The sequence below is a fragment of the Pantherophis guttatus genome, chromosome 2 (assembly GCF_059756535.1).
Source record: "Pantherophis guttatus breed Tessera chromosome 2, ASM5975653v1, whole genome shotgun sequence".
NCBI lineage: Eukaryota > Metazoa > Chordata > Lepidosauria > Squamata > Colubridae > Pantherophis > Pantherophis guttatus.
Genome location: NC_142064.1, coordinates 214,502,349 through 214,529,542, shown reverse-complemented (window position 1 = coordinate 214,529,542; position 27,194 = coordinate 214,502,349). Strand labels below are relative to the sequence as shown.

Below are 27,194 nucleotides of genomic sequence, written 5' to 3'. Positions count from 1 at the left end.
TGTCATTTTGGACATGCTATGTACATTTAGATAATTCTTTAATTATCATGAACCTATTTAAAGCTGGACTTCTACCATCATGTGCAATATGGACAAAGCATTTAATAGTCACTGAATAACTACAATAATACCATTGCTATTTTTGCATGTGAACTATCATTATCACCTTCTGTGCTTTTTGATTTGCTTTTCTGGCAGAAGATACAGAACAATTAAAACTCGGACTATACGTTTTCTGAAGTTTTTATCCCAGAGCTATAATTGCACTCAACAATGAACTAAAGGGCCATCATCAGTGAGCTGTTGGACAGCATTACTTGGTCTGTTGTGTGGATGTTTGGGTGGTTTAGGGGTGGGGAATTTGTGGTGGGTGTGGATGTGTTTGGGGATTGTTATGTGTGTTGGACCTGGTCTTTGGGTGTTAAGTGAATTTCGTTGTATGGGTATACTGTGTATACCCATACAATGACAATAAAATTATTAATATTATTTGGCAAATTTGAAAAGAGATGAGAGAGTTTTTAATATACTTGTTCATCTTACCTCAAGTATATACTTTTCCAAGGACTTGATGTCTTCCAGTGCTTGAGAATCCTGATGGATGATCACCACTTCTTTCAATGGATACTAAAATCAAATTCAAGAACTTCAATCCCAAAGAAGCAAAGTGAGGAGAATTGCAAAATGCCAATTAATGTATTTCTATATAATCCTCTTTCTAGAGCTCATTGATTTACTTCTGAAAGTAGAGAACATCTTACCTTTACTGGAATGGTTTTCCTATCTCTGATTACACGTCCCAGCTCAATAACAGACTGCATCCGAGAAACAGCACTTTCTATGTTTTTGTCGATCAGGTCTTCCCTAGATTGAAAGAGCAAACAATTTTTTTTATCTCAATATATGCAGAGTTCCAGAAACCAAGAATACGTAAGATTAAAATAGTACAAACAAACTGAAAAAATAATATTTAAAAAAGATCACACATTAAAGCAATAGAACAAAACTACCAAATTTAAGATCACTTATTCTCCAACTATATACATACATCAAACAATTGCTATAAATTGGACATATTCTTCACTGAAATAGCACAGGAAAAAAATGACAAACTAAAGATGTTTTACAAAAGTAAAACAAAGATTTACACGCTCAGGACCAAGGACCTAGACCAGTGATGGCGAACCTTTTAGACACCGAGTCCCCAAACTGTACATGCATGCATGCATGCTCAAACTGAAAGTTGTGTGTGTGCGACATGTGTGCATGTACAGACATGTGCACAGACATGCACAAATGTGCACAGGCACAGATATGGTTGCGCACATGCTCTCACACGCGCGCATGCGCAGCAGAGATTGAAAGACCAGCTGGCCGGCAGGAAGCGGGGCATCCCAACACCGGCAGCGCAGCAAGAGATAAGATCTTTTTCTTTCGTGAGCTTCTGTTTCGTCATTTGCAGGATAACAGAAGCTCATGCAAGAAACGCCATGGAGATCTGACTTGGGACGACGGCGCACGTGCCAGCAGAGAGGGCTCTGTGTGTCACCTCTGACATGCATGCCATAGGTTCACCATCATGGACCTAGACTTTACAGCCAAGTCATTAATAAATGTGGAGATGAAGAGAAATGGGATATATACCCAATTATCATCATAATAAGAATAAGGAGGGAGGACTGTTGAAAACAAGCCAGTCAATATACAGTATTTTTAATTATATTCACAAATGGTAATAATATTTGGTATCATTAATTGAAAAAATAAGGCAACTGGAACTCCACAAATTAACTTGCTACTCTATAAATAACCATACAGCTTTCTAATACACATTATACAATAATATTTCAAAGGCATTTAAACAAGTTACACAGCACAAGCTATATGCGGTGTGGCAGTCGTCACTATATTTTTATGCTTTAAAAATCCACAACACTGAAAGAAGAGATTTTCCTTCTCAATAAGCTCTTTTTACTATCTTGAAAAATTCCTTTAGTAGCCTTCATTACAGACTAGATGTGCAAAACAAATAGCCCAAGTAAGAATGAGACACATCCAAATCAAACAAATCCTTTTTGCCAACCATATCAATAAAACAAGTATCAAGTTTCAGGCAATTTTTCCAAATAGCTTTACTTGAAAACAGCTAACATCCTGCGGCAACACCTTTAACACCATCCGACAAAAACTTCTGTCTATCCCAGGTCCTTGGGTGGGGCGATAGATGAATAAAAATGCCAAATAAAGTCTAAATATCTGGACCAAACATAATGCTTGGCCACTGATATAGTTCAGCCTCACCTTTCAAGGCTACTGGTTTTGCTGGTTGACTTCTATTCAGGTCCCAAAGGGCAATTACTAGAGCTAGAAGAATGAATAAACCAAGCTCCCAGGTACTACCAATGGTCACCTTCTCTAAATTGATGCTTTGAGCCTAAACAAAGCATTTGTTATATGGGGACTATCTCCATTATAGCCATCAGGATTAGATATGGAAGATGTAATCAATAAAAGGGTATGATTAGCTTTAACATATTTATTTTTCATTTTCAGGTTGTCCTTGACTATATCACTGCAATATATCCTCAATAATTTACTGTACTTGATTATTTATTAACTGAAACTGTGTTCTACCAATCAAAACGGATTGTTGATGATTTACATACTATACATTGATAAAAATGCAATAAAGCTTTAAAAATAATTAATCAACCAACATCGCATGTTACTCAATCTGTTAGCACTAGGTTGCACAGCTGATACAGGAAATACCAAAAGTAAAAACTAAATCAATCCAATCCAAAATCTATCAAACCCTCAAGATTGCCTATATTATTACTACTGTTAAGCTAGCGTCTTTAGCAATGATCTATTTCAAAAGAATTAAAAGGCCTCAAAGTTTTTTTTCAGGTTATCTATGACAAATGCAGAGAATTCCAACAGAAGAGAATGAATGCAAGTTAAACACTTTACTAAGCTGATAATTATACAGTTGCTCACCTAACTTGAGGAAGCATGAGGTAGTGAATGCTATCAGTATTCTTCTCCTGAACACAAGCAGGATGAATAAGAGTCTTCAAATTCTGGTACATTAGTTCGGTAATAAACGGAGTATAAGGTGCCTGAAATGACAATATGGTCTTAACTCACATTATGCTGCATAAATTCTTGACTGATTATAAATCTTACTGAAATGATTACTGAATCTCATCTATGTCATTTCTACAATGAATGCTAACAGAATTTACACAATGAAAAGACAATTGTGCCAGCAATCAAAATTGTACTTTATTCATCTGTTTTCCTCTATCAGAAACTGTAACACAGATGGAGCTATATTACATTATCTTTCTTCCATCCAATGGCTGGACTCCAAGTCTCAATCTAATGAACAGCATGAGAACACAAAATGTTATAGCTTGTCTGATAGTACCTGGTTCTCTACAGCTGCTTTACAAGCAATCATCCTGAGAAATCAGTAAGAACAGGATGTGTGTTTATTCTGTTTTGTGTCAGATAAGATATATTAGAGGAGGACTGGTCCTCTAACTTCAGTTTACGTTGGAGAGCCTCAATATTTCCTGCAGAGGCCTTCAATTGCCTAACAAGATGTCCAGAACTACTCCACACTTACACACACATATAGCAATAGCACTTAGATGTATATACTGCTTCACAGTGCTTTACAGCCCTCTCTATGCAGTTTATAGAAGTCAGCATATTGCCTCCAACAATCTGGGTCCTCATTTTACCGATTTCAGAAGGATAGACGGCTGAGTCAACCTTGAGCCTGGTGACATTCGAGCTGCCAAATTGCAGGCAGCCAGCAGTCAGCAGAAGTATCCTGCAGTACTGCATTCTAACCACTGCACCACCACGGCTCATACCATATAGTTACATTCCCACTAAAAGGGAAGAGAAAATAACAGTAAAACTTTTCCCACTCAGAAATCTTTTGCACAACTGCCGTTTCTCCTTTGGATATTAGAAATACGAATGCAATTTGTTCTTGTTCTCCAGTGAGTTCTGACATAACCAACATTTTGCCTTTCTTGCCTTCCCTTATCCTTTCTTTGCAATTTAGTTTCCTTTTAGCATAGCTTATTTAGATTGTAGTATAGAAGTTCTGCATTCGATTGTTACAAGTCATAGTGTTTAAATAAAACTCAATTTTAAGAAAAGGTTACATTAACAACAAAATAGGAGTTAAATGATGTGCAGTAAAGAATACTTCAAATGCAATTATTAGCTTTAGAAATATCTATATTGAATGTTGGCATGTGTAGAAAGGGAAATTATTAATAATTTAATAATTAGTAATAATTATTATTAATAAATAATGGTCTGGTTAGGAAGAGTGCAGGTTTTTTAAAATTTGAAATTCTTTAAAAAAATAAATTTGGTCGTATAGCCATACTCCATCAGAATACATATAGCTTTGGCTACAATCTCCTATCTAAACTATTATTAGAATTAATGCAGATTATAATATATTCTCACCATAAGTCTGCACATGGAGTAGAGGACGCTGAATAAGGTTTCTAAGGCCATAATGCAGTCTTCTGTTCCATTCTCACCCTACCCATTTAGAGACAAAAGAGTAATTAGACATTTTTATTTCTGATTTATTCACATATTTTAAGCAAAATAGCAATCAGGTTTGAATAAAATATTAATTCTATCAAAAGCATCTATTTTTAAGCACTTGGATTTATTATTTCTTTAAATAAAGCAACATAAAAGCAAAAAATGAATGTCATGGATATATACAGTACATTGGGAAAAAATTAATTTACCTTTAACCTCCTTCGATTCATTCTGACATACCAGTTGGTTAGAATGTCTACAAATTTAACCAGTCGAGGAACTACTGTGTACAGTCTGTAGGCTAAAAATTAAAAAGAAAAAAATGTGTAATAGGGTTTTTTTTTTCATTTCAGTCTCTTTTTCTCACAGAATGATTTGGTTAATACTGCAACAATTTTGTGACAAAAATATTAAAATAGAGGAATCCATTTTTTTTAATTTAACTTTGTAAATCCATTACCAATCCCAGATTCAAACTTGTATTAACAATCATTGTCGATATAGTTATATACCCAAAGCTAATTTTTGCTTAAAATTAGTGACAGAAGAATAGGAATTAAATCTACACTGAACAGGAATATGGGGTTTCATTTACAGGCAGTTTCCAAAAACGCAGCAGTCTCTGAGAAGATACTCCCCTGAGTTTCTGCCAAATCCAAAGCATTTTCTTTATTGATGTCTATGTTGCATTTTAATGGTTTTTATAATTTTATTGGGTTTTTTTTTTTTTAAATTGTACTGTGTGTTTTATTGTTGTGAGCCACCCTAAATCCTTTCGGAGATAGGGCAGCATATAAATCCAAATAATAGATGGATGGATGGATGGATGGATGGATGGATGGATGGATGGATGGATGGATGGATGGATGGATAGATAGATAGATAGATAGATAGATAGATAGATAGATAGATAGATAGATAGATAGATAATCAGTGGAACAACTTGCCTCCAGAAGCTGTGAATGCTCCAACACTGGAAGGTTTTAAGATGATGTTGGATAACCACTTGTCTGAAGTAGTGTAGAGTTTCCCGCCTATGTAGGGGGTTGGACTAGAAGACCAAGGTCCCTTCCAACTCTGTTGTTCTGTTCTGTTCTGTTCTGTTCTGTTCTGTTCTGTTCTGTTCTGTTCTAGTCTAGTCTAGTCTAGTCTAGTCTAGTCTAGTCTAGTCTAGTCTAGTCTAGTCTAGTCTAGTCTAGTCTAGTCTAGTCTAGTCTAGTCTAGTCTAGTCTAGTCTAGTCTAGTCTATTCCCTATTAAAATGCGATGTTTTGAGGGAAAGGAGGGAAATGGAAGCAATGAAAATGATGCATTTTTACACCATCATCTCCTTTCCCAATCTCTGGACTAGATGCACACAGAGGAAAACAACATCGAAGCTGCTAAACAGAAGTGGGTTGTGTCCATTAGGGTGGCAAAAGAGTTTTTTAAAAGCAACAGATGCATAAAATATATCAGTAACTGGCAGAGCAACTTTCTACAACAGTGATTATTTCCTTTCTTTCCCCCCACCCCAAAAAAAACTGCACAAAAAGCTGATCAATTTCACTCAACATTCAACAAACATGTATAATCTTATGTCTAAATAGATTGAGCATGCATACAAGTCACCAGGCTAATTTTCTGCTGAAACACTGATAAAATGTACGCACCAGCCATCTCAGCCCTGAAGAACTGAATCAGTGATTGTGTGAAGGAAAGGATCCATTTATCCATAATGTTGTTGCTTTCTTTAATTGCATTCTCGTTGTAAAGGAATTCCTTCCCATCTTTCTATGAACATGGATTAAAAAAATAAAACAAGGAATATAGTTTTGTTGCATGGAAAATGTTCTTAATTAGAACTTTTTGGGGGCTTAACCAAGGGTTGAATGCTGACACAGATTTTTGCAACAAATATACATAAAAATACGACTCCTGATTCTTGCAACTCATGTAGAGCCAGTAATAAATTTAATTGTTCTTAGAACAAGTTCTTCTATATGCAAACAACTGCAGATTATCCTGTATATCTGAGAATAAAAGACATCCCTTGAATGCCATTCAAAAGTTCTGTTTACCTTAACAACTATACCATCATGCCATGCTAAGAGAATAAAAATTTTCTATATCGTCCATCAGTTCAAATAGTTTGGCAAGGATATCATCTTAGTTTCAATTACATTAATAGGTCTAGAGACCTTTAAAACTAGTTTCATAAGAAATAGATGCTTTCAAGGTTCTCATTTAAGGACCTTTTATGGACTTCACTCCCATTATAACATTTATTCATCAATAAATAATTTAATTGGCATAATTGCCAAAGCACATCACTTATACAAATACATTTTCTAGGCAATGAGCACAACTATAATGAGACCAATATTTTGGTACCAAAATGCAGTTCAGTGACTTAATAAAAGAAAAAGAAAAGTGAAATATTAGGGCAAACCTGAATTGCCTTATTGTGAACAGTGCCTGGGGAGACTCAGAAATAGCTAGTTAATTATAAAACTTTGAAGATCTGCCTGTAAAGGTGACTGCTAAAAAAGTAAAGCAATTTTGTTTTCTACTTTTTGAAATCTGCTGCCTTTATTGCAAGGTCTCCAAAGTTATTTTGAAAGCTCAGATATTATAAGAGGTGTATAATTACAAGCTCCTCAAATGATCAATTTCCCACAAGCAACATCATGTATTTGAGAGTATATCTGTGATAAAGTTTTCCCTACCAAATAACCATCTCTTAGTTTCTCTGCGCAATGACTTTTCTGAAATGCAATAGTAGCTGAGAGCACAGATTAAATTTTGCGACAGGCACAAACATTCATTATACCAGGAATCATCAATGAAGTTCTCAAATACAGTGAGAGTGAAGCCAATATTTTATTAAATTCTGATAGATATAAAGAGTTATTGTTGCTGCTGCTGCTGCTGTTGCTATTAAATTCCAAAAATTGATCCCAGAGGCCGAGGATCATATACCTATGATATTAGTGGGATGGGAGGCAATTTGCCATTTACACGTCTTATTGGCTTCTCATGGTGGCAGTGATTTTCCTTTATGATAGTTTTTTAAAAATAAATTCATCTCACTGGTTACAACAAAAGATATTACAAAGCTATGCTAATTCAAAGATGGCAAAATTATCAATTAAGGACTTTGACAAGAACAGAAAGGAGTTTGAATTCAGTAGATAAACAAAAGTTTCGGCCATCAGAATTTGGATCATGAAGTTTCAGAAACTTCTGAAGACCTTGCTGTATTATTATATTTAACCAATCTAGGACACAGATAAGTTTAAATTTAAACCCTACAGTATTTTATAATATCTGTGCACAGGGTTACAGCCTAAAAGCAATTATTCCAAAGGCATACTCTCAAGCAACTCAATGAACTACTTTTAAATCCAAAGTACTACTTCTGATTTTCTGCTCTCAAGGGTGCTTCTATTATTTAGATTGTTGCATGTATGTGTTCAGAGAAGCCATTTTGATGGTGGAAAAAAATCTATTAACATAATATTGGTTTATAAACTCACTTCAGAACTACCTTGCTTAGCAATGGAAATTTTAGGTCCAATTGTGATTGTAAGTCGAAGACTACCTTTAAGTGGTCTAAAAACCAAGTCCTATTAGGAATAATAAAAGAGGTGGCCATGCTTAAGACAAGACTAAGAGAAGGTTAGATGGTTGTCTATAAAAATCTAAAAAAAGGTGTCCCACGCAAGAGAAAATGGACTTAAATATTTGTTGAACTGAGAGCAAGGCAAGAACCATCAGATTTTTTAAAAAATTAAAAATCAGTATTATAGAATATTAGACGATGTTGTAACTCCCACTTCTGGAAGCTCTCAACTAGAGACTGAATGGCCATATGCCAGGCTGGATTTTGTGGATTCCTGCACAGAGTAATAAAACCAGGTATGGTAGCACCTATTCCAACTAACATATTTTCGTTATGTCCAACTAATAAGCTTTCATGAGCTGCATCTCACTTTATCACTTGCATAGATACACTCTTAACATGTCTTTCCTCCTACTAGAAAGGGGGAAAGTAATGGATTAGGTGACTTTGCAGGATCCTCAAACTCATACATTCAGTGATTCTATAATTCTTTACTGGTTTTTCATCTTCTAACTAGCCTTCATTGTTATTTATGTTCCTGGCCCAGAGTTCTTCTTAAGACATAAAAGTGACATTGGGGACTAGTGCTTTGCTCTCTTAACTTCTCATTAACTTTTTTCATTAGATATATTTGAAATTTTGCACAAGTAGTCTGCTATGCCCCAACAGAGATGCCCACAGCTACCACTATGAGGAACTCAGCATGACATTAAATGTTTAAAATAGAACAGAGTATTAAAAGTAATAGTCTCAGATCCAAGTATATAATGTTGGCTTTACAACTGTGTGTATCTAAATGTAGATCTCCATACATTATGTCTGATACTCTAATCATTCTGACAATGGTTCCAATAAGAGCAAAGATAAACTACATTTCCATTTAATTTTAAAACTGCACTGAAGCATATGGAGTGTTGTTTGATAAAAAAAATAAGTCAAGAAAACTGCCCGAAGGAGCACATAAATTGAATAACAATAATATAAATTGGAACCATTAAAAAAGAAATAAGATCATATTTAAAATTGCTGTTTAATAATGGCAGAAACCCCACCCCTCATTGCATTTACTGGCAATATTTGAAAGTTTTATACCTTGAGTTGCAGAATGACAACATTCTGAATCAGAAAGCGATAGGCATTATACCAGGGAAGGAAGACATCTTTCAGCACATCTCTTACACCTTCCTCCTTGAATCTTAGGTTTTCCGCTCTTACAACTGGAGAATTGATAAGGTACAACCTATAGCAGCAAATAGAAATATAGAGAAATCTTTTTCTGCTTTCGAATGTTCAGCAGCCACTTTAAACATGTGCACTTTTAACATTCTGACAATTCTTTAACTCATACCCAGGAAAGATGGGTTGATGTTGCTTAGCAACTTTGTTAACATGCAATGTTCCCTATTAAAACAGCAGCCTTAATCAATGGTGTTAATCTAATTACAAGCCTTCCCCACACAAAATTTAGCTACATAAAAATTTATTAGCATTTACAGAACAGCCTAATAGACTTAGCATATTTTATTAATTGCAATCTTATTTTATCTGCTGAATGCAACTTTAGAAACTCATTTGAAAAGACTTTGTTGTCAACTCAATTTCATTCATTTCATTCTTTTCAAGTATTTTTTCATGTTCTCAGGCAATAGCTTTCCCCAACTTGGTTTTTTTTCAGGCACACTCCCAGAATTTCCAGCTAACATAATTATGCAAGATTACCATGAAGACAAATTTTAGCTAAAATAAAAAAAAAAAAAAAACAACCCAAAATGTTCTTAATTGCTGATTAAGGCATACCACTGATTCAGAAGATGCTCAATAAACTTACTAGCTGTGTTTATATGACAAAGCTGACCCAGCTATCCTGTGTTCAGTCACCTGATTCATCTTGGTGCACTAACAGCATGCAATCTATACTCCTCTAGTTAACTATATGTATTTTTTTTTCAATTTTCTACTGCTGTAAACTTATATTTTTAAAATATAAAGAACTTCTCATTATTACCAGCCAACATGGCTGACAGCCATGCTATCCCAATACATCCTGAGGGCATCAAAGACTCACAGAAATTAATGCGAAAGGAAGATAAGTCCAGCACATTTGTACCTCAGTGCATCAGCTCCATAAGAGTTGACAATTTTTGTTGGGTCTGGGTAATTCTTCTTTCGTTTGCTCATCTTTTGCCCATCACTAGGAGGGATTAAACATAAGAAATATAACAAAACACACATTTTTGGAAGTTTTCACATTAATTCAACTCCCCATGAGAAATCTGTTCAACATTTGGCAAAAGGCAAAAAGCATTGATAAAAATACAGATGGAAAAAACCAACCATTACCTTGGCAATCCACATTTAATAGTTCAGACTTATGGTTAAATCTCACTAGCCAAATCTTTTTCAGTTTGTTCTACTCCTCTGAAATTATAGTTGAACCTGAACAGTTCTGAAGGAACTGTTACTTCATTTTAAGGAGCTCAATGAATACATAGTTTATGACTCCCACCCTCTTGACCTTCCGCAAGAGCCTGAAGACCTGGCTCTTCCAATTGGCTTCGGGCCCCAAGGGGGGGGGTGTACCACAGTGTAGATGATTGATCAACTAACAGCAGTTCCCATATTAACCATGTCCAGTGTACATTCTACTCCTTTTGTACACATTCATACTACTATTACCTTTTAGTTTTAGTTATAATTTGTGTTTTCATTACAATTTTATTGGACTTTATACATTTGTATATTTATTTATTTATTTATTTATTTATTTATTTATTTATTTATTTATTTATTTATTTATTTATTTATTTATTTATTTATTTATTTATTTATTTATTTATTTATTTACAGTTTTAATTTATTTACAGATGTTGTAAGCCGGTCAGAATCGCCTTGCAGTCAGATGGGCAGAAACTAATTTAATAAATAATAATAATGACACCACGGATTACCCATAGAAAAATTTTCAATATAGACAGGAGAAATTTAATAAGGAATAAAATATTATTATACTTGCCTGGCAAGAACGAGGCCATTTACAATTACATTTTTGAAAGGAGGCTTTCCAAAGAGAGCTGACGATAACACCAGCAAAGTGTAAAACCTGAGGGGGAAATGATACCAGATGACTCTAGGCTGGTTGTTGTTAAAATAATATACTTACATTCTTGTAAACTTATAATTTTTAATTAAACCAAGCCAATTCTTTATAGTACATTTGAAAGCATGGAGATATTAAGAACTCTCCATTTCCCAAAATTACAGAAACTTCTGGAAAATATGAACTTGAATTATTATCTTCGAATTACTGGCTTACAATATACGTGTCTGAAACATTTGTAGTTATGTGCTGACTATAAATAATATTTAAATATTTAAACCATTGTATTTTACCCAACTTGTGTGACCCAGGAAGCTTGTCTGCTCTCTGGAATTATATTCACCCAGAGATCCAGATGACTTCATCCTGATGCCACTGATGCTATGCAGGAAGCTAGTAAAACCCTAACTATCATATTCTCCTAGCTCTAGAGCCAAAGTGAAGTTCAGCCTGTTGGATTTCTTTAGCTATGTGTTGTTTTGCGGGCCATTCACAATTTTTTTCTTTTATACTTTTAATTGTAAACTGCCCAGAATTATTGAGAGTCAGACAGCCTATCAAGTGTAAATCAATAATCCTTACCCGCCATAATACTACGACTGATGCAGGCTGTCCTACTTTGGCTCAGAAAGAAGATGCTTTTTTTTAAAGAAACAAATTAGTGGGAAATGTAAATGATCTGAACAATGGTGCCTGTGTAACCAGCCAACTTGTGATGGGTGAAATTAATTCTTGTTGCTTGCCTAGTTAAATCTAACCTTTGTAATATCTAGGTATGGTTTCTATTTTTATTTTCAATACTTGTCTTCTTATCTCTTCCCCTACTCTCATCTTCAATTTTATTTTCCTCTTTTTTCTATCAGTGTATCTAATCCATCGCATGTTTTCCTTTTCTTTTCTTCTCTTTTCCTGTTTCTGTTGGAAGGAGAAAGGTTTTTCTTATAGTATAGCTCAGTGATGGCTAACCTTTTTGCCATCGCGTGCCAGGAGAGAGGGGGCGGGGGGAGGGTCGCGCATGCACGTGCCCACGCGCATGCGCACACAACCCTTCCCCCACACGCTCCTGGCACATGATGGCCTGGTAGGCCCGTTTTTCTTTCTTACCTGGTTCCAGATCCTCTCTGTGTATTTGGGAAGGGCAAAAACAGCCTTTCCCACTCCCTTGGAGGCCCTACGGAGGCTGAAAGAGCCCATTTCCCAACTCTCGGTGCGACAGGAAGTGATGTTTTTTGCTGTCCCCAGCCTCCAGAACCTCTCTAGGAGTCTCTAGGAGCCTTTCTAGGAGTCTGTAGGAGCCTCTCCAGGAGTCTCTGGAGGCTGGGGACAGAAAAAAACATCACTTCCTGTGCCACCGGGAGTCGGGAAATGGGCCCTTTCAGCGGGAAATGGGCCCTTTCAGCCTCAGTAGGGCCTCTGAGGGAGTGGGAAAGGCTGTTTTCGCCCTTCCCAGATCCATAGAAAGGATCTGGAGCCAGGTAAGAAAGAAAAACGGGCCTTCCCCACCCACCCCCAGGCCCTCCAGAGACAGGAAACAGCCTGTTTCCCTACTTCTGGTGGGCCCAGAAGGCCCAAAAATCAGCTGTCCGGCGCGCGCATGCGCCCCAGAGCTGAGCTGGCGTGCCCACTAATATGGCTCTGCGTGCCACCTGTGGCACGCGTGCCATAGGTTCGCCATCACGAGTATAGCTGATAAAGACAGATGTGAAACCAATTCATTATATGTATTTTATTTTACAAGCAATTAATATTGAGACAAAATACAATTAATTAATTAATTTTGTATTATCCTTGTCCTTTTGGGTACTGTGGTTTCAGGCAGATATATATGTAGTACATGTTCATAATACTAATATCTACACATTTACAAGTCTGTTACAAAGACACATTCACTGGGTTAAGGATTGCTTTCAGTTGGAATTTGCTAAGTTAAAAGCAATATGCAGGATTTGGTTTGTATAGGTGTGTAGATTGTGTAGATCACACAATCAAACAAATGTTCAGACTGGATTTGACATTTTTATTCATTTTTACTTAGTCCTTCACAAGGACCTGGGAAAGGTAGATGTTGTGTGATGGTTTTAAATATATTGTTGCAAGATGTTCAGCTGCAAAGCTGCTTTTTGCAATTAATTGGTGAGTTTGGCAATACAGTATTTAAGACACAGATATTTTGATACTATTATTTATACATCCTTTTGAAAATATTGTCTTAGATTCGGGATCTCCCTTTTGGATAAAAAGCAGCACTATTTTAAGATAAGAATTCTTAGCACACAGCTACATTGATAGTCTTGCATGGAATAAATAATAAAACTGTTACCATCCTCTGGTTTGGTCAATGCCTTCAGCTATGAAATCAGCAGGAAAAGCATCTTCAAATTCTTTCTTATTCTCAAACGGATAATGGACTTGGGCATAAGGCATACTTCCACTTTCAAACCAGCAGTCAAACACTTCTGAAACACGATGTAAGACACCTTTGCCACAGCATGAAGGGATAGTTATATGATCAACACTAAAGAGAGAAAAAAAGTCCAGTAACTGATACTGAATATTTATTTCAGAAGTGGTAATGTAGCCCTCACTAAAGCTTTCTCATAATATTTTTCCCTAGTGTATAGACACCATCAGTTTCGGTGGTTTTATCGTTTCAATTAATGTAGATATTGTATTATTCATACTGTTGATGTTTGCTTTTGCGGAAAACTGCTGTGAACCAATTAATTGAAATCTGTGTTATTTAATTTTAATAAATAAATAAATAATGGCATGGCAATCCCTAAAGTCAGCCCTAACGCAAGACGGCACTTGATAAAGCTGAGCAGTGGAGTTTTTGGGACTCCTTAAGAGGAAAAAGCACCAACTTCTTTAATCAATCAAAGCCAGGGCTTCTTGTAGGAGGAGAATTCCTTGAAGGCCTGCTTTGTCAGAAACAATTCTCTTTTTTTCCTGATCTGTATTGTCAAGATCTTCAAGATCTTAGTTCCTTTTGACTTTCTGAGCTATGGATTTATCCCCAGCTTTCAATCCTTAGACTATGTGCCATTTCAGTTTCTGAAATTTCAGACTTTCAGGCTTTATCTCCCATTATAAATTCACCTACTGACTTACTCTCTGTTCCAGTCTGCAGGCAAAAATTCTCTTAATATGACTTTTGCTGTACGGATGCCCTAGTCCCCTTTACAATCTTCAGCCCAAGTGTCATCTCTATTTCACATTGAACTGATCCACAGCTAAACTAATAAAGCCCTTAAAACCAACACACCAATTCATTCCTCCTTGTGAGCCTTGAACAGGAATGATCGCTGAAAGGTATCATGCTGGCTCATTCATATTAGAAATAAACGTTTTTCACTGAATCATATATATTTTATATTACATGAGAACTTCCCTCTTATGCAATCTTACACAGTTCAACTCAGCCCAGAATCAATCTGTATCATCAAATAAAAATTGTCACAGTGGTCCACGATCAGGATATTATTATAATACAGGTTAGAATGTTTTGGTTTTTTTGCCAGAAAAATTGCCAAAAACTAAAATATCCATTTTTAAGATGCAATTATAAGCATTTCTCTTAACTTTAATTATCTGAATTTATTTGAAGGTAACACCAGACTTAATGCAAGTGTTGTAGACTGGCAATGAATTAACCATAGAGTGCAAGGGTTTAGAAGGTACTTTACCGATGATCTAGTCTCATCCACTGCCCAGGGAGGGAATCCACTACTGCAGCAGTTAATTACTATGAATACCAGCCAATATTGACTCGGCCGAACTGTAGGATCTAAAACAGGAGCAGGCAATCATTTTTGGAAGGAAGGCCATACTGTCCCCTCTGAATGGTTGGTAACAAGGACCACATAAGAGGAAGCACTGGTAAATGAGATCACAGCATACAGTTGCCATTGGAACCTATAAACTTGCTTTTCTTCATCTCTTATTATCAAATTACCATGGGAGTAGACAAAAGCTGCTGCTTCCTCCCATAATGCCAGTTTGTGGAAAACCTATGGAAAGGGAGACTAAATCTTCACTTTCCTCCATTGATACAGTTAATGACTTTTCTTCAAAGTGACAGCAGCAATTCCAACATAGGAAAGATTGTAATTAGCAAGACAGAAGCAGTGCAATCATAACTTCTGGAGGAAGGGGGAAAGTTTTTAATCTTGCCCATCTCCTTATTCATTTGTACTGAACAAGAGCACGAAGAAGATTCTTTTCAAACATTTCAAACACTTTTTCCACCAGTATATCCAAACTGATAAAAGAACACACCCAGGGTAATTCACACATGATGGCCCATATATGTTCTAAAATGAAGTTTTTTTTTGGGGGGGGGGTGTTAAATAAAGATTCAAAGTGGACAAATAATAAGCTTGATGAATCTTTACTTGCTTCTAGAATAATCACAAACCTTTCTCTGTGGAGATCAGTGATTTTCACTCCTGACAGTTCTTCCAGTTCTGCTACGGACCCAATACAAACCACCTGTCAACATTCAATATGTTTGCATATTTATTGATTAATAATAATAATAATAATAATAAACATTTCTCTAAATTTAAAGTAGAAGCAGTGATTGAAAAATAGGAACTGATATTGTGGGTTTAACCAGTATGTTTTAAATGTGTGTTTAATTTTAAATGTGAAAACATCATTTTTCAAAATCAAATACTGTAACCTTTTAATGAGGACTATATAGTCTGCAGTGACAAAGGCTGGCTAAGATATTACATGCAGAAGTTAGCCTATGGATGCCATATTCATTGCAAATGAGCCTTTTTTCAGACAAGACTCAGAAATTAAGGGCCCAAAAAGCTACTTGTAGTAGGGTTGCTTATCTTTATAAAACAATTTAGGTTAATACAAATCAGCAAGAACCTCATATCTGAACATGAGCAAGAAATACAAAATATATTTATATAAAACATAATATAAAATATAAGCTATAAGCCTTGGTAGTACAGTGGTTTAAGGCACCCTGTTATTAAGCTGGTTATTAAGACCAGCTGCCTGCAATTACTGCAGGGTTCGAATCTCGCCAAGGCTCAAGGTTGACTCAGCCTTCCATCCTTTCTAAGGTAGGTAAATTGAGGACCCAGTTGTGGGGGCAATAAGCTGACTTTGTATAAATATACAAAAAGGATGAAGGCTATTGCTGAGCACATTGTAAGCCGCCCTGAGTCTTCGGAGAAGGGCGGCATATAAATCAAATTGGAAAAAAAAAAAAGTTATTTAGTTCATAAGAATTATGATACAAATCATTACAAAGTTCATTCTCATATCGCCTTTCTTTACCTACCTCTTCAAAATCATCACTGACCCACAATGGAATCGGTGTTCCCCAATAACGGTTTCGTGAAATAGCCCAATCCCGTGCATCTCTCAACCAGTTGCCAAACCGCTTCTCTCTCACGAAGTCAGGAACCCTAATCATTTTTAAAAAGATTCTTAATTATGCACTGTTATGCGTACATTCTCTACTGGGTTGATTGACATTTTCTGTTCATTTAACCATAGTTAACTGTCAGGAGAAATCTTCTCTCCTACTCCTAATGAAATCTCATCCCAGCTGCCTCAGCCATTAAGATTTACATTTCTACTAACCTTAATTCTTAGCACTGGCCCATAAGGAACATTATCCCTCACCCAGTGCACTATTTGTTGTTCTTTTACATTTCATTTTTTCATTGGGCTACTCAGTGGTAAGCGGCATCTTGTTCTATTCTGTGGCCCTATGCAAGATTCTTAATGCATGCCTGAGTGTTTATTTTTATCTCTTGAAAGCCCCCATTTTTCAATGGTTAATCAAAGAATATTAAATAGTAATATTTAGTTTTCTTGGACAAGAATCAGTCAAAACAGAAATTCATTCCACATTTCACTTTATAAAATAAGGGTTCATATTAAAAAATCAGGTTTTGACCATATTCATTTTGATGCCCATGTAATTCTTTTCTAATATTTTAGAATATGAACTTATTAAATTGCACTCTTAATGTTGATCTTAGGAGAAACTTTAAAATCATAAATGGAATACTGAATTAAGATAAAAGAGTAATTGAGCACACTGTTAATGTGAAAAATTAACTTTGCAACCTTGCTATTTGATACAGTAGCTTTCTGCTTCAAGATATGGATGGGTGGTATCTTCCTTTTTGAGTATAGAAAAATATATTCCAATTTAATTTGTTAAGTAGAAATTCAGAAAGGAAACAATATAAGCAAAATTATATATTATTTCACAACATGCTTTATATTTTTTCAGAGTTTGAACATCCATATTTTTTAAATCAAGCATTGAATACAACACAAAAATATTAAAAGCAAAATATATAGCAATTGTATTCCCTGCTCAAAGAGAAAACTTCTGAACAGCTGCAATATCTCTATATAAATATAGAGAAATAGAGAAATTTCCCATAAGACACTGTAGAGAATAGATTGCTATTCTCTGATTGATCAATTGATTATGTGTCATCAAGCTGTTTTCAACTCCTAGCAACCACATAGGCTGTTCTCTAGAAACAATCAAAAGAGAAAGGATGCTGAATGTACAGTAACTATTAATATACAAAGACATGCCTGGGCAACATCTCTGCCCCCATGTAACAACAATAAAGATACAAAGTCCCACCAGCATTAAAAAAAAATTCAAATCCACACCATGACATAATTACTAGAGCCTTTCCCAGCTAATTATTTTTTCAGACTCATTTTGAGCCAGCTGAAGTTTCTAGAGCATTTTCAAAATGCAACTTGCCTTTGTCCCAAAGGGCCCACTTAGAACATGGGTCTATCTTAAGAAAGCTTTTTAAAAAATCAACTGTGCTTTAAGACATAGGGTTGTATCATTCAATAGAGGTTGATTATCACTTGGTCTATGGGCTGTCATCTAGTCTATTACCAATTTCAAATTACTGATTCATATATCCACTGCCATAGCTAGGCTTAATGAGAAAAAGAAGTACAGTGGGTATCATCCAGGAATTCTATAGCCTGCATGTCACATGTGGTATTCTTACCTATAAACTTTGGTTTATACAATTATTAGAGTAACTTCCATTAGTTATTCTCAGATGTAATGAAATCACATGGATAATTTCCATCTCCTTCATCCACTACATACTGAAATGACGCTGGGTAGTTTGCAGTGCAGTGTGGTGTGATGCAGGGATGGGGTCTACTTACTTTTACTACCGGTTCGGAACGGAGCCACGCATACGCACACGAAGTGTTCTGATGATGTTGGGGTCGGTGGGCGGAGCCTCCCTCCGGTTTTACTACCGGTTCTATAGAACCGGTCTGAACAGAGGGCAACCCACCACTGGTATGATGGCATGATGTGAACCTGGCCATCTATCATGGCTATTAATAGTAGTAACGTGGTTTTGTTTGGGCACAGCATGTTACATGAATGTGGCCACTGTATTTTGTTAACCTGTTTTAACAAGTTCCATGAACTCAGCCGCCTACTAACTCACTGAATATATTCTTTCATCTCTCTCTCCCCATACTCAGGAATATTACCTTGACTCTAAGGGCTAGATCAAACAATGTTAGAAGCAACTAGCATGAGACAAAACTCTTCTGATACGAAGTGTTACCTAGCCTAATAATGAAATAACTGCAGGAAAATAACTAAGCCCAGAACTCACTAGTTCAACTCTGAGCAACCTCTAATATATAACACGTATGGGCAAAAAATGTTTCAGAAGGCATGGGAGAAATGGACAGGCAGGTAAACCCTTACAATAATGAGCAAGAGAATCCCTGCATACAAGCCTGACATTGACAGACGTTCATTTCTTTTTTATATCTCTTCTCCCTTTGGGTCTTAAAACAACAAGCTCCTGAGACTTCAACAAGAAATCCCAGAAGGATCGTAACTGACAAGAACTCTGGGAAATCTCAAAGTCTTACCCAGTTGTAAATCTGCCACGAATCAGATTTGCTTGGAAGCTCACAACAGTTTTTTTCATAATATAGCAATAGTTCCTTTTCTGGCATTCGATGCAAGAGTGCCACCCAGTGAAGTGCAGGTCACTGCCTCTGGTGCAGACATTCCTATCTACCTTTTAAAGCTGGAAGTTTTTCCTATTTGTTTCCTTTTAGTAAACCTGAAATGGGAGTCTGAGAGGCAGCCCAAGAAAAAATGTAGATGGATGGATGGAGAGGGAGGGGGAAGGAGAGGGAGGGAGGGAGGGAGGGAGGGAGGGACAGACAGACAGACAGAAACAGAAAAAGCCATATGGACTTCTGCCGCCTTCATTAGAATCATTTTCCCCCTTTTATACTTATCTGTATCTTGGCCAAAGTTTTATATGCTCTTCTTATTTTCAGAATACTACCTTTATATTTCTTGTTATTTTAATTAATAACAAAAAGAGAAAAAATACAAAAAAGTGCTTTAACAAAAAAGTGAAAGAAATATGACAAAGTAAAAATATGTGTCATTATAACATAAACACTTAGAATTCTATATATAGCAGTGTTAGCGAACCTTTTCGGCACCAAGTGCCAAAAAGGGAGTGCGCGCGCACAGGGGAGTGCCAGAAACCGGAAGAACAGCTCCCTGGTGTGCACAAGCAGGAGCGCCAGGAACCGGAACAGCAGCTCCCCGGCGCACACATGCTGAGCTTCCAATTTCCAGCATGTGTATGTGCACTGGTCACCTGGTTTTCCGGTTTCTAGCGTACATGAAGAGCAGCTGGCTGGCGCACTGGAACCCGGAAGAACAATGGGTGATGGCTGGTGTGCCCGGAGAGATGGCTCTGCATGCCACTTCCGGCACACGTGCCATAGATTCGCCATCAATGATATATACACTTGTCTAATGTAAATACTATTCAAATACATATACATTCCTAATACATTTATTGGACTCCATTTCAATATCTTGCCCCCAGATGCAAAACTGGCCCCTGGTCTCCTGGGCCTTCTAGAAGAACATGAAGACCTAACTCTGCCAACTCATGCGAGGATGAAAGATGGGCACGCAACCCTGGGGCGGTTGGTGGCCTGAGATTGCTCCCTCTGCCTTTTAACTTACCTTTTATCCTTGCTTTTATCTGTTTGTCAATTGTATTTTTATTATTTTATTTGTAAACTGCCCAGAGTCTTTTAGATGGATGGTACGCAATTATGTTTATATAGAAAGGACTATCAAAAGCAGCACTTTGTTGGAAATGTAATAAGGATAATGCTTCTTTAAAACATAAACATGATTAACTATTTATAACTGTTTATTTTATAATGTATATTTTGTTTTTTGTCATTTGTGTTTACTGTGTTTTTTTCTTTATCTGTATTAATAAAGTTTATAAATTTATAAAAAAAAATAAAAATAAAACATGTTTCTACAATGTCCTTACCAAGTTTTGTGAGAAAGTTATGGATTATATAAACATGGTTATGCAACAAAAGTTACAAAAGTTACAATATTCAGAGGATTTTTTTTAAAAAAACTATACACCTAATATATGAAATTTGACAACTGGGCAACATAAATTGATTTTCTGTGCCCTTACTATGAATAAAAGTCTGACATTGTGACTGGAAAGATAAATGTATGGCTCCATTTATTCAATGGCTTGAAGACCTGATTGTAGTTGCCACTCACGAGCATATTGCTTTTAGACACAGACTTTGTATAGACAAGTATAATGAAAGATGAGACTCATTTATACAGAACATAAAAGACTAAACAAAATTTTGTACCTTACCAAATAACTGTGGTTAGTGTATACTTTGTTCTTAATAATAACCAGTCAACCAAACAAGAAAATAAAAAGTTTTAAAAAGGAATTTGTATTTAACTATACAAATTTTGCAAGTTGCTTAGCCCTACAGGGACATACATCAGGAATTTATATGCACTTCTGGTTTTATATCCCACCAGGAGATACTTTAGAAAAGCAATTATTATATACTGCCATCTAGTTTTACCGTCTTGTTATGGCTTGTTCTTTGGGAAAATTATAATCAGTTCTGAAGTATTAGACCATAAAACCTGACTAGTTCAATCTGCACTCAGTTGATGGGATCCCTATTTGTCAACTCACCACTTACAACTTGCTTTGGACCAGAGTGTCCCAAACTGTGAGGCGTATCTCCCTTAGGGAGGTGCCAACAGAACATTTTAGCTGTACGTTGGTATAATAAATCCACTTTTCCCAAAGTTTCATTGTATTGTTTTCCTGGTTCGTTTTGTTCTTTGGAAATTTAGAGGAGGTACATACATTTAGACTGCACTAATGGGAGGTGTGATGGCGTAAAGTTTAGGAATCCTTGCTAAGTTAAATCACAGTACAGAACTCCAACCTTTCTTAGATAATGGCATATCTGGGAAGCCGAAAACATTTTATAACAACTCTCCAAAACTGGTGCCATTGGAGAAATTTGCCCTTTCACCAAATGACTGTAATGGACACATGTCCAATGGAAAAACGCCCATTAATCAGCAGGACAATTGATGAGGCGTGCCTGTCCCTTTTCTTTTTCTTTTTAAACCGCTTTGACCTCCTCAACTTATGTTTGTCTCTCTTTTCTGGGAGGAGAGGAGCAATCCCAAGTAAAGGAGTAAATTGCTACCAGTTTCCATTTTTGTTTTCTAAGTATAACTATTAGCTCACAAGCCTTTTTGGAGAGAAAAATACTGGAGATGACACTTTGCTCTGGAGGAGGATAGCTTCATTTTAAGAAAAAAATTAGAAGGAATTTTTTAAAATGAAAGTGGGCAGCCATACTGTTGGTTATTGAGATAGCCCATGGACACCACTCAGGGAATATCTCAGTCCTTCAAGGTAGACAAGATCAAGAAACAAGATGCTGCATAGACCTAAAATTATTCTTATTAGATGTCTAATCTAATAGCCATCTATTTTTCTTTCTCTTTCTTTCATCTTTTTGTGAATTAGGGAATGTGAATCTTAGTTGTTTCATAAATCTCTATCTTTGTATGAACTTAACCCAAATTTGTTGCCTTGCTCCATCAATGTCCACCTTAATACTTTCTAAAGAATTTTAGAATTGTAGGCACAGTTGCTCTTATGGATAAGGAAACAGAACTTCAGAGATGCGTCATTTATAAAATAAACACTATTTATGTAAAGCATTTGTATGTCATTTCTCATTTTATGTATTCCAATTTGTTTATTCAGATTGTTTAAACTCGCCATTTTAAAGAAATGACAGTTCCATTTAATTTAAGATTACAGACTAGTTGTACTTTGTTCCTTCTAGTTCCGTGATGGCGAACCTACGGCACGGGTGCCACAGGTAGCACACGGAGCCGTATCTGTGCGCACGGGAGTGTTGCCCTACCTCAGTCCAGCACGCATGTGTGTGCTGGCCAGCTGATTTTTGGGCCTTCCGGGCCCACTGGAAGTCGGGAAACGAGCTGTTTCAGGGCCTCCAGAGGGCCTCCAGTGGCTCCTAGAAAGGCTCTGGAGCCTGGGGAGGAGAAAAATGGGCCTACCGGGCCCACCGTGCCATTGTGTACCAAAAGCAGGGGGAGGGTGGGCGGGTCACGCATGCATGCATGGGGGGAGGGGCGCATTGAATTATGGGTGTGGGCACGCGCACGTGCAATCCCCCCCACTACCCCTGCTTTTAGCACGCGACGGCAAAAAGGTTAGCCATCATTGTTCTAGTTAGTAGTTAATTGGAATCTCAATTTTTAGTTAGTAAATTCCTAAATATAATTTAGGGGGGAAATCAATATTAAAAAACACAAATTTTATGATGCTGCTGTAGTTTATTACTAGAACTTATGGTTATTCATTTTTGAATGATCAGTAAGATCATAGTTCGTCATAGTTTAAGATCAGCTATTCTTAAATCTTAAAATATGTCAGTTCAAAAATACATTAGTATTAAGCTATTATCTCATTAAAAACTAATTAGCTATTCAATTATGTTATAAAATTTGCCAAATCATATTCAATCTATTTCATCACAGAAAATACCTATAAGGAATAAAAAGGATTCCTAAGAGACATTAAGTCCTATCAATCAGCAATTATTCTACTCAGTGCAAGCATCACAATAAATTCCAAAGGTTTTATAGAATTCAGAAGTCTTTGGTTGTCCAGAGTTTTTATACTTAGAACATAGCAAATTCCTCAAGAGTCTTGACTGAATTAACAGACAATGGCCTTGTACCTTTACATGGTGCCAAAGTGGAACAAACTGTAGATATTTTGAACATCTACAAAAAATTTTATGGCATATAGTCCAAATATCAATATATACACATTTAAAATGACCATGTAAACATAAAACACATTTAAAAATACCGTATTAAAGTGTCAAAATAAGTCTTTTCTGATCAAAGTAGCCTGCAAATCATAACCAAATACATATAATTGTATATATTCCTCATATAAATAGATGCTCATCAATTAAGGCCTTAATGGCAAAAATATTATTTGCTATCACAGAATATTTTTATACCTTCAAGCATGGTATCGATGCCAATTAACATACAAGATAGTTTAATACTGTTACTTTTCCCGTTAGCATATTAGCACTGCAGTAAATATAAAGTTTACTTTCTATAGACTCTTTATAAAATCTTAAATTCATCCATCTGCTTATCATAAGCCAGTGAGTAGAATCTGACACAAAGGATTTGTTTACATTTAGCTGAATAAAGTTTCTATCATTATAAGATGCTATCCTCATCCACAGATGAACTTTTAGATTAAAAAAAAAAACTTCATCCTTAATGTCATGATGCATAAACTGCAATTTGATCCTCTTGCATTAAATTGATTATCTTTCCAGATCCAAAACAAGCATTTTGCTAAAAGATTTGAACAGCAAGATATCACTGAACAAGTTCTATTCAATAAGACTATTGCCTATATTTATTTCTTATATTCTTGATAAATAGTTTTTGTTTTTATTAGATTATGAATTGTCAAAACAAAGATTATGGTTCCCAAGTTTGGTAAAAGACATCCTACTGGGCTTTACCAAGAATTCAACTGCACAAAATTAAAATAAGGCAAAGTTTAAGTTCACTTGGCAAAATACACATATCACATTCCCATGCCACTCACGTTAAAAAAAAAAGGGGAGATAAAGGCAGCAAGCTTTATATAGTTCTATAAGATGCAATATCATGAAAGTATTTTTAAAGGGTTAAAAACCCCTCCCTATTAACTGAATGCATGAATGCTGATTTATTGTATGCAGATTGCAGACTCAGAATGTCCCAGCATTCCTTAGAACATTTTGTTTTTTTCTCCCATAATGTTCCTATTTGGCTTTTTGGGGGATGGTTCCTTAATTTCCAAAACATGAAATCTTCCAGTACAGAAAGTGGTTTATAGTGTTGTAGATGTTGTCTGGGACCATGATGGCTCAGTGGTTAAAGTCGCTGAGCTTGTCAGCTGGGAAGCTGCTAGCCTGGGTTTAACATCCAAGTGCCGTGTAATGGGGTGAGCTCTCATTACTTGCCCCAGCTCCCACCAACCTAGGGGTTTGAAAGCATGCCAAATGCAAGTAAATAGGCACCACTTTGGTGGGAAGGTAACAGCTGTCCCGTGCACTTTGGCGTATAGTCATGCTGGCCACATGACTACAGAAAAGTCTTTGGACAATGCAAATTCACCCCAGGTATGAAACAAAGATGAGCACCACCCCCTAAGAGTTGTACATGGCTGCTCAGGGGAAACCTTTATCTTTACCTTAGATGTTGTCTAGTCCTGAAACTCATTCTGATTCCTTTCTAATAAGATTGACGTCAGAAATGTCAAATGCCTATTTATTTTGGGGAATATCTATATGACTATTCATTAAATGTATATGCCATCCATCACACTATAAGGCAACTCTTAACATCCCAGCATTCACAAGAATATCAAGGTGATATTACAAAACTGTGTGGGCTAAATATTTCTAACCAATTCTTTTGTTCATCTTTAGATCCAGTCTTTCTCTAGTCTCCCCACAATCTGTCACAGGAATCATCTTTGAAGAGCAACAGGTTGGCCTTTATGAACTAAGCGTTACCTATTGATTAATGCACCTCTTTCCTTCTTTGGAATCAGTTTTGTCAATACATTGTTTTTTAAAAAAATAAATAATACATGTTGATGGCTATATTGTTAAGTCTGTAGATATAGAAAATATTATTTCTAATCTACAGGGGAAATTTAAAAGGAAAGAAGGACAGAGAACCGATGCCAAAATGCAACACTTAAACCCTTTTAAAATTCCTGCTAAAACTATTAAGAAGCACACTCATAAGAATATTGGAGGGGGGGGCAATCAATGAACAAAGGGGAATCAATGAACACAGAACTATCTTCAGATCTTAAAAGAATAAAGCATGATGTAACATCAGCACCTTTGGAGAACGGTGATTTTGTTAGCGATCTTTATGACTCAAAGCACATTATACTAATTAAGACAGAAAAACAAGATGAAAGGAGATAAAACATGAGCTAAAAACCAAAGAATGACATCTGGGTACTTTGTGAGCTGATCATAATGAACCACCGGCAATGCATCTTTTAAAAAGGCATCTGATTGCAACCAGACTTTAGATTTAACTAGATATTTAAGCAATTCATTGTTAAACATGAAAAAAAGAGCAGATCACAGTACCAATAACATAGAGAATTGTTTTCCAGCAACTTTTCCACCATGTGTTCCACACGAACAAACCAGCTTGGAACTGCTTTGTATATCAGAGGTGTATCTGACCTGAAAGAAATTGAACAGACAGAAAAAATGTTGTTGTTTTTTTAACTATCCTGCAAAGTTTGAATGACCGTGTTTGGTTTCCATCTAAAAGTTACTGGATAGATTCCAAGTGATTTTGAGTGGAATATTATTGTACCTGTTGCACCCAAATCTAACTAAATTGCTTATATAAACGTTTTAGTACATCATCATATACTTTTTTAATGAAATCTATCAAAGGGCTAGATTCATTATGCCAACCTTAGAAATATTCATGAGTTTTTATATCTTGCAACCAAATGTATTTAGCTACAGCTGACTTAATTTTATTACCACACATAAACCAACACACTCCAGTTCCCCACTTTTCTATGTCTTGCCCATGATTATCTTCAGTTCCATTCGCATTGCTACATGTTATTACTAGATGGGCATGAATGACAAAAAGCTCTTAAATTGCCACTTGTTTCATGAATAATTCTAAACCTTTTAAAATCAGTAATGGAACTTGCATACTGGAGGCAGAAGCAGTAAATATTGCAGGCAAAAGAACGAACCTTATAAAGAAAAAAAAAATGAATGTTAACTTTGGAATGAGTTAGAAGAAACCACAGTCTTTCCTGTCCTTCTTTCACTTCCACATTATTGGAATATTTAACTTTGCATTCTATTTCATTCATCAACAATCAGTTTGATTGTTCAAACTGGCTCTGAAGTCATTCTGATAATCATTTTGTGTCTGCCTAAGGATAAGAGAAAGGGCTAGCGCTGGGGAGAAGAGTTGGTAAGCAAGCAAGCAAGCAAGCATCATGTTGACACTTCAGGCAGTCAGACCATTTCCCTCTGTTTAGCAGTCCAAAAATTGAGGGCAAGAAGTCCATGGCATACAGTGATAGTGGTGGCCCAGATACACCAATAGTGCACACACCTCCAAAGCAAATATTTATTCTTTTAGCATATTTATACAGACACCCTTCCTCAAAAGAATTCTGGACAGCAAACAGATGATAGAACAATATAATAATCTGTCCTTAAAAATATTAAACATGCCCTTAATTATTTCACTAGCAGTATAACAGCTACACCTGCAATCAAATCAGAGCTCCATCTGCAACCTGGCCCCAATGCCAGGTTGCAGATCTGACAATCTGGGAGAATGCCCAGATCTTCACAGTTTTCAAGGAGGCCAACAGGATTGGCCTATTTG

At 36.1% G+C, this 27,194-nt stretch overlaps 1 protein-coding gene across 2 annotated transcripts in view; it reads right to left on the bottom strand.

The window, feature by feature from the left end:
* Positions 1-27,194, bottom strand: part of IARS1 (isoleucyl-tRNA synthetase 1) — a 78,933-nt gene that overhangs the window by 29,663 nt on the left and 22,076 nt on the right. For both annotated transcript variants that reach the window (XM_034438539.2, XM_034438548.3), the window contains exons 13-25: positions 25,910-26,008; positions 16,593-16,719; positions 15,705-15,778; positions 13,608-13,802; positions 11,204-11,290; positions 10,298-10,381; positions 9,283-9,430; positions 6,239-6,359; positions 4,797-4,888; positions 4,501-4,578; positions 3,001-3,122; positions 762-864; positions 544-627 (exon numbers count right to left, since the gene is read on the bottom strand). In XM_034438539.2, coding sequence (XP_034294430.1) covers positions 544-627; positions 762-864; positions 3,001-3,122; positions 4,501-4,578; positions 4,797-4,888; positions 6,239-6,359; positions 9,283-9,430; positions 10,298-10,381; positions 11,204-11,290; positions 13,608-13,802; positions 15,705-15,778; positions 16,593-16,719; positions 25,910-26,008 — 1,414 coding nt within the window. The remainder of the gene's footprint in view (positions 1-543; positions 628-761; positions 865-3,000; positions 3,123-4,500; positions 4,579-4,796; positions 4,889-6,238; positions 6,360-9,282; positions 9,431-10,297; positions 10,382-11,203; positions 11,291-13,607; positions 13,803-15,704; positions 15,779-16,592; positions 16,720-25,909; positions 26,009-27,194) is intronic.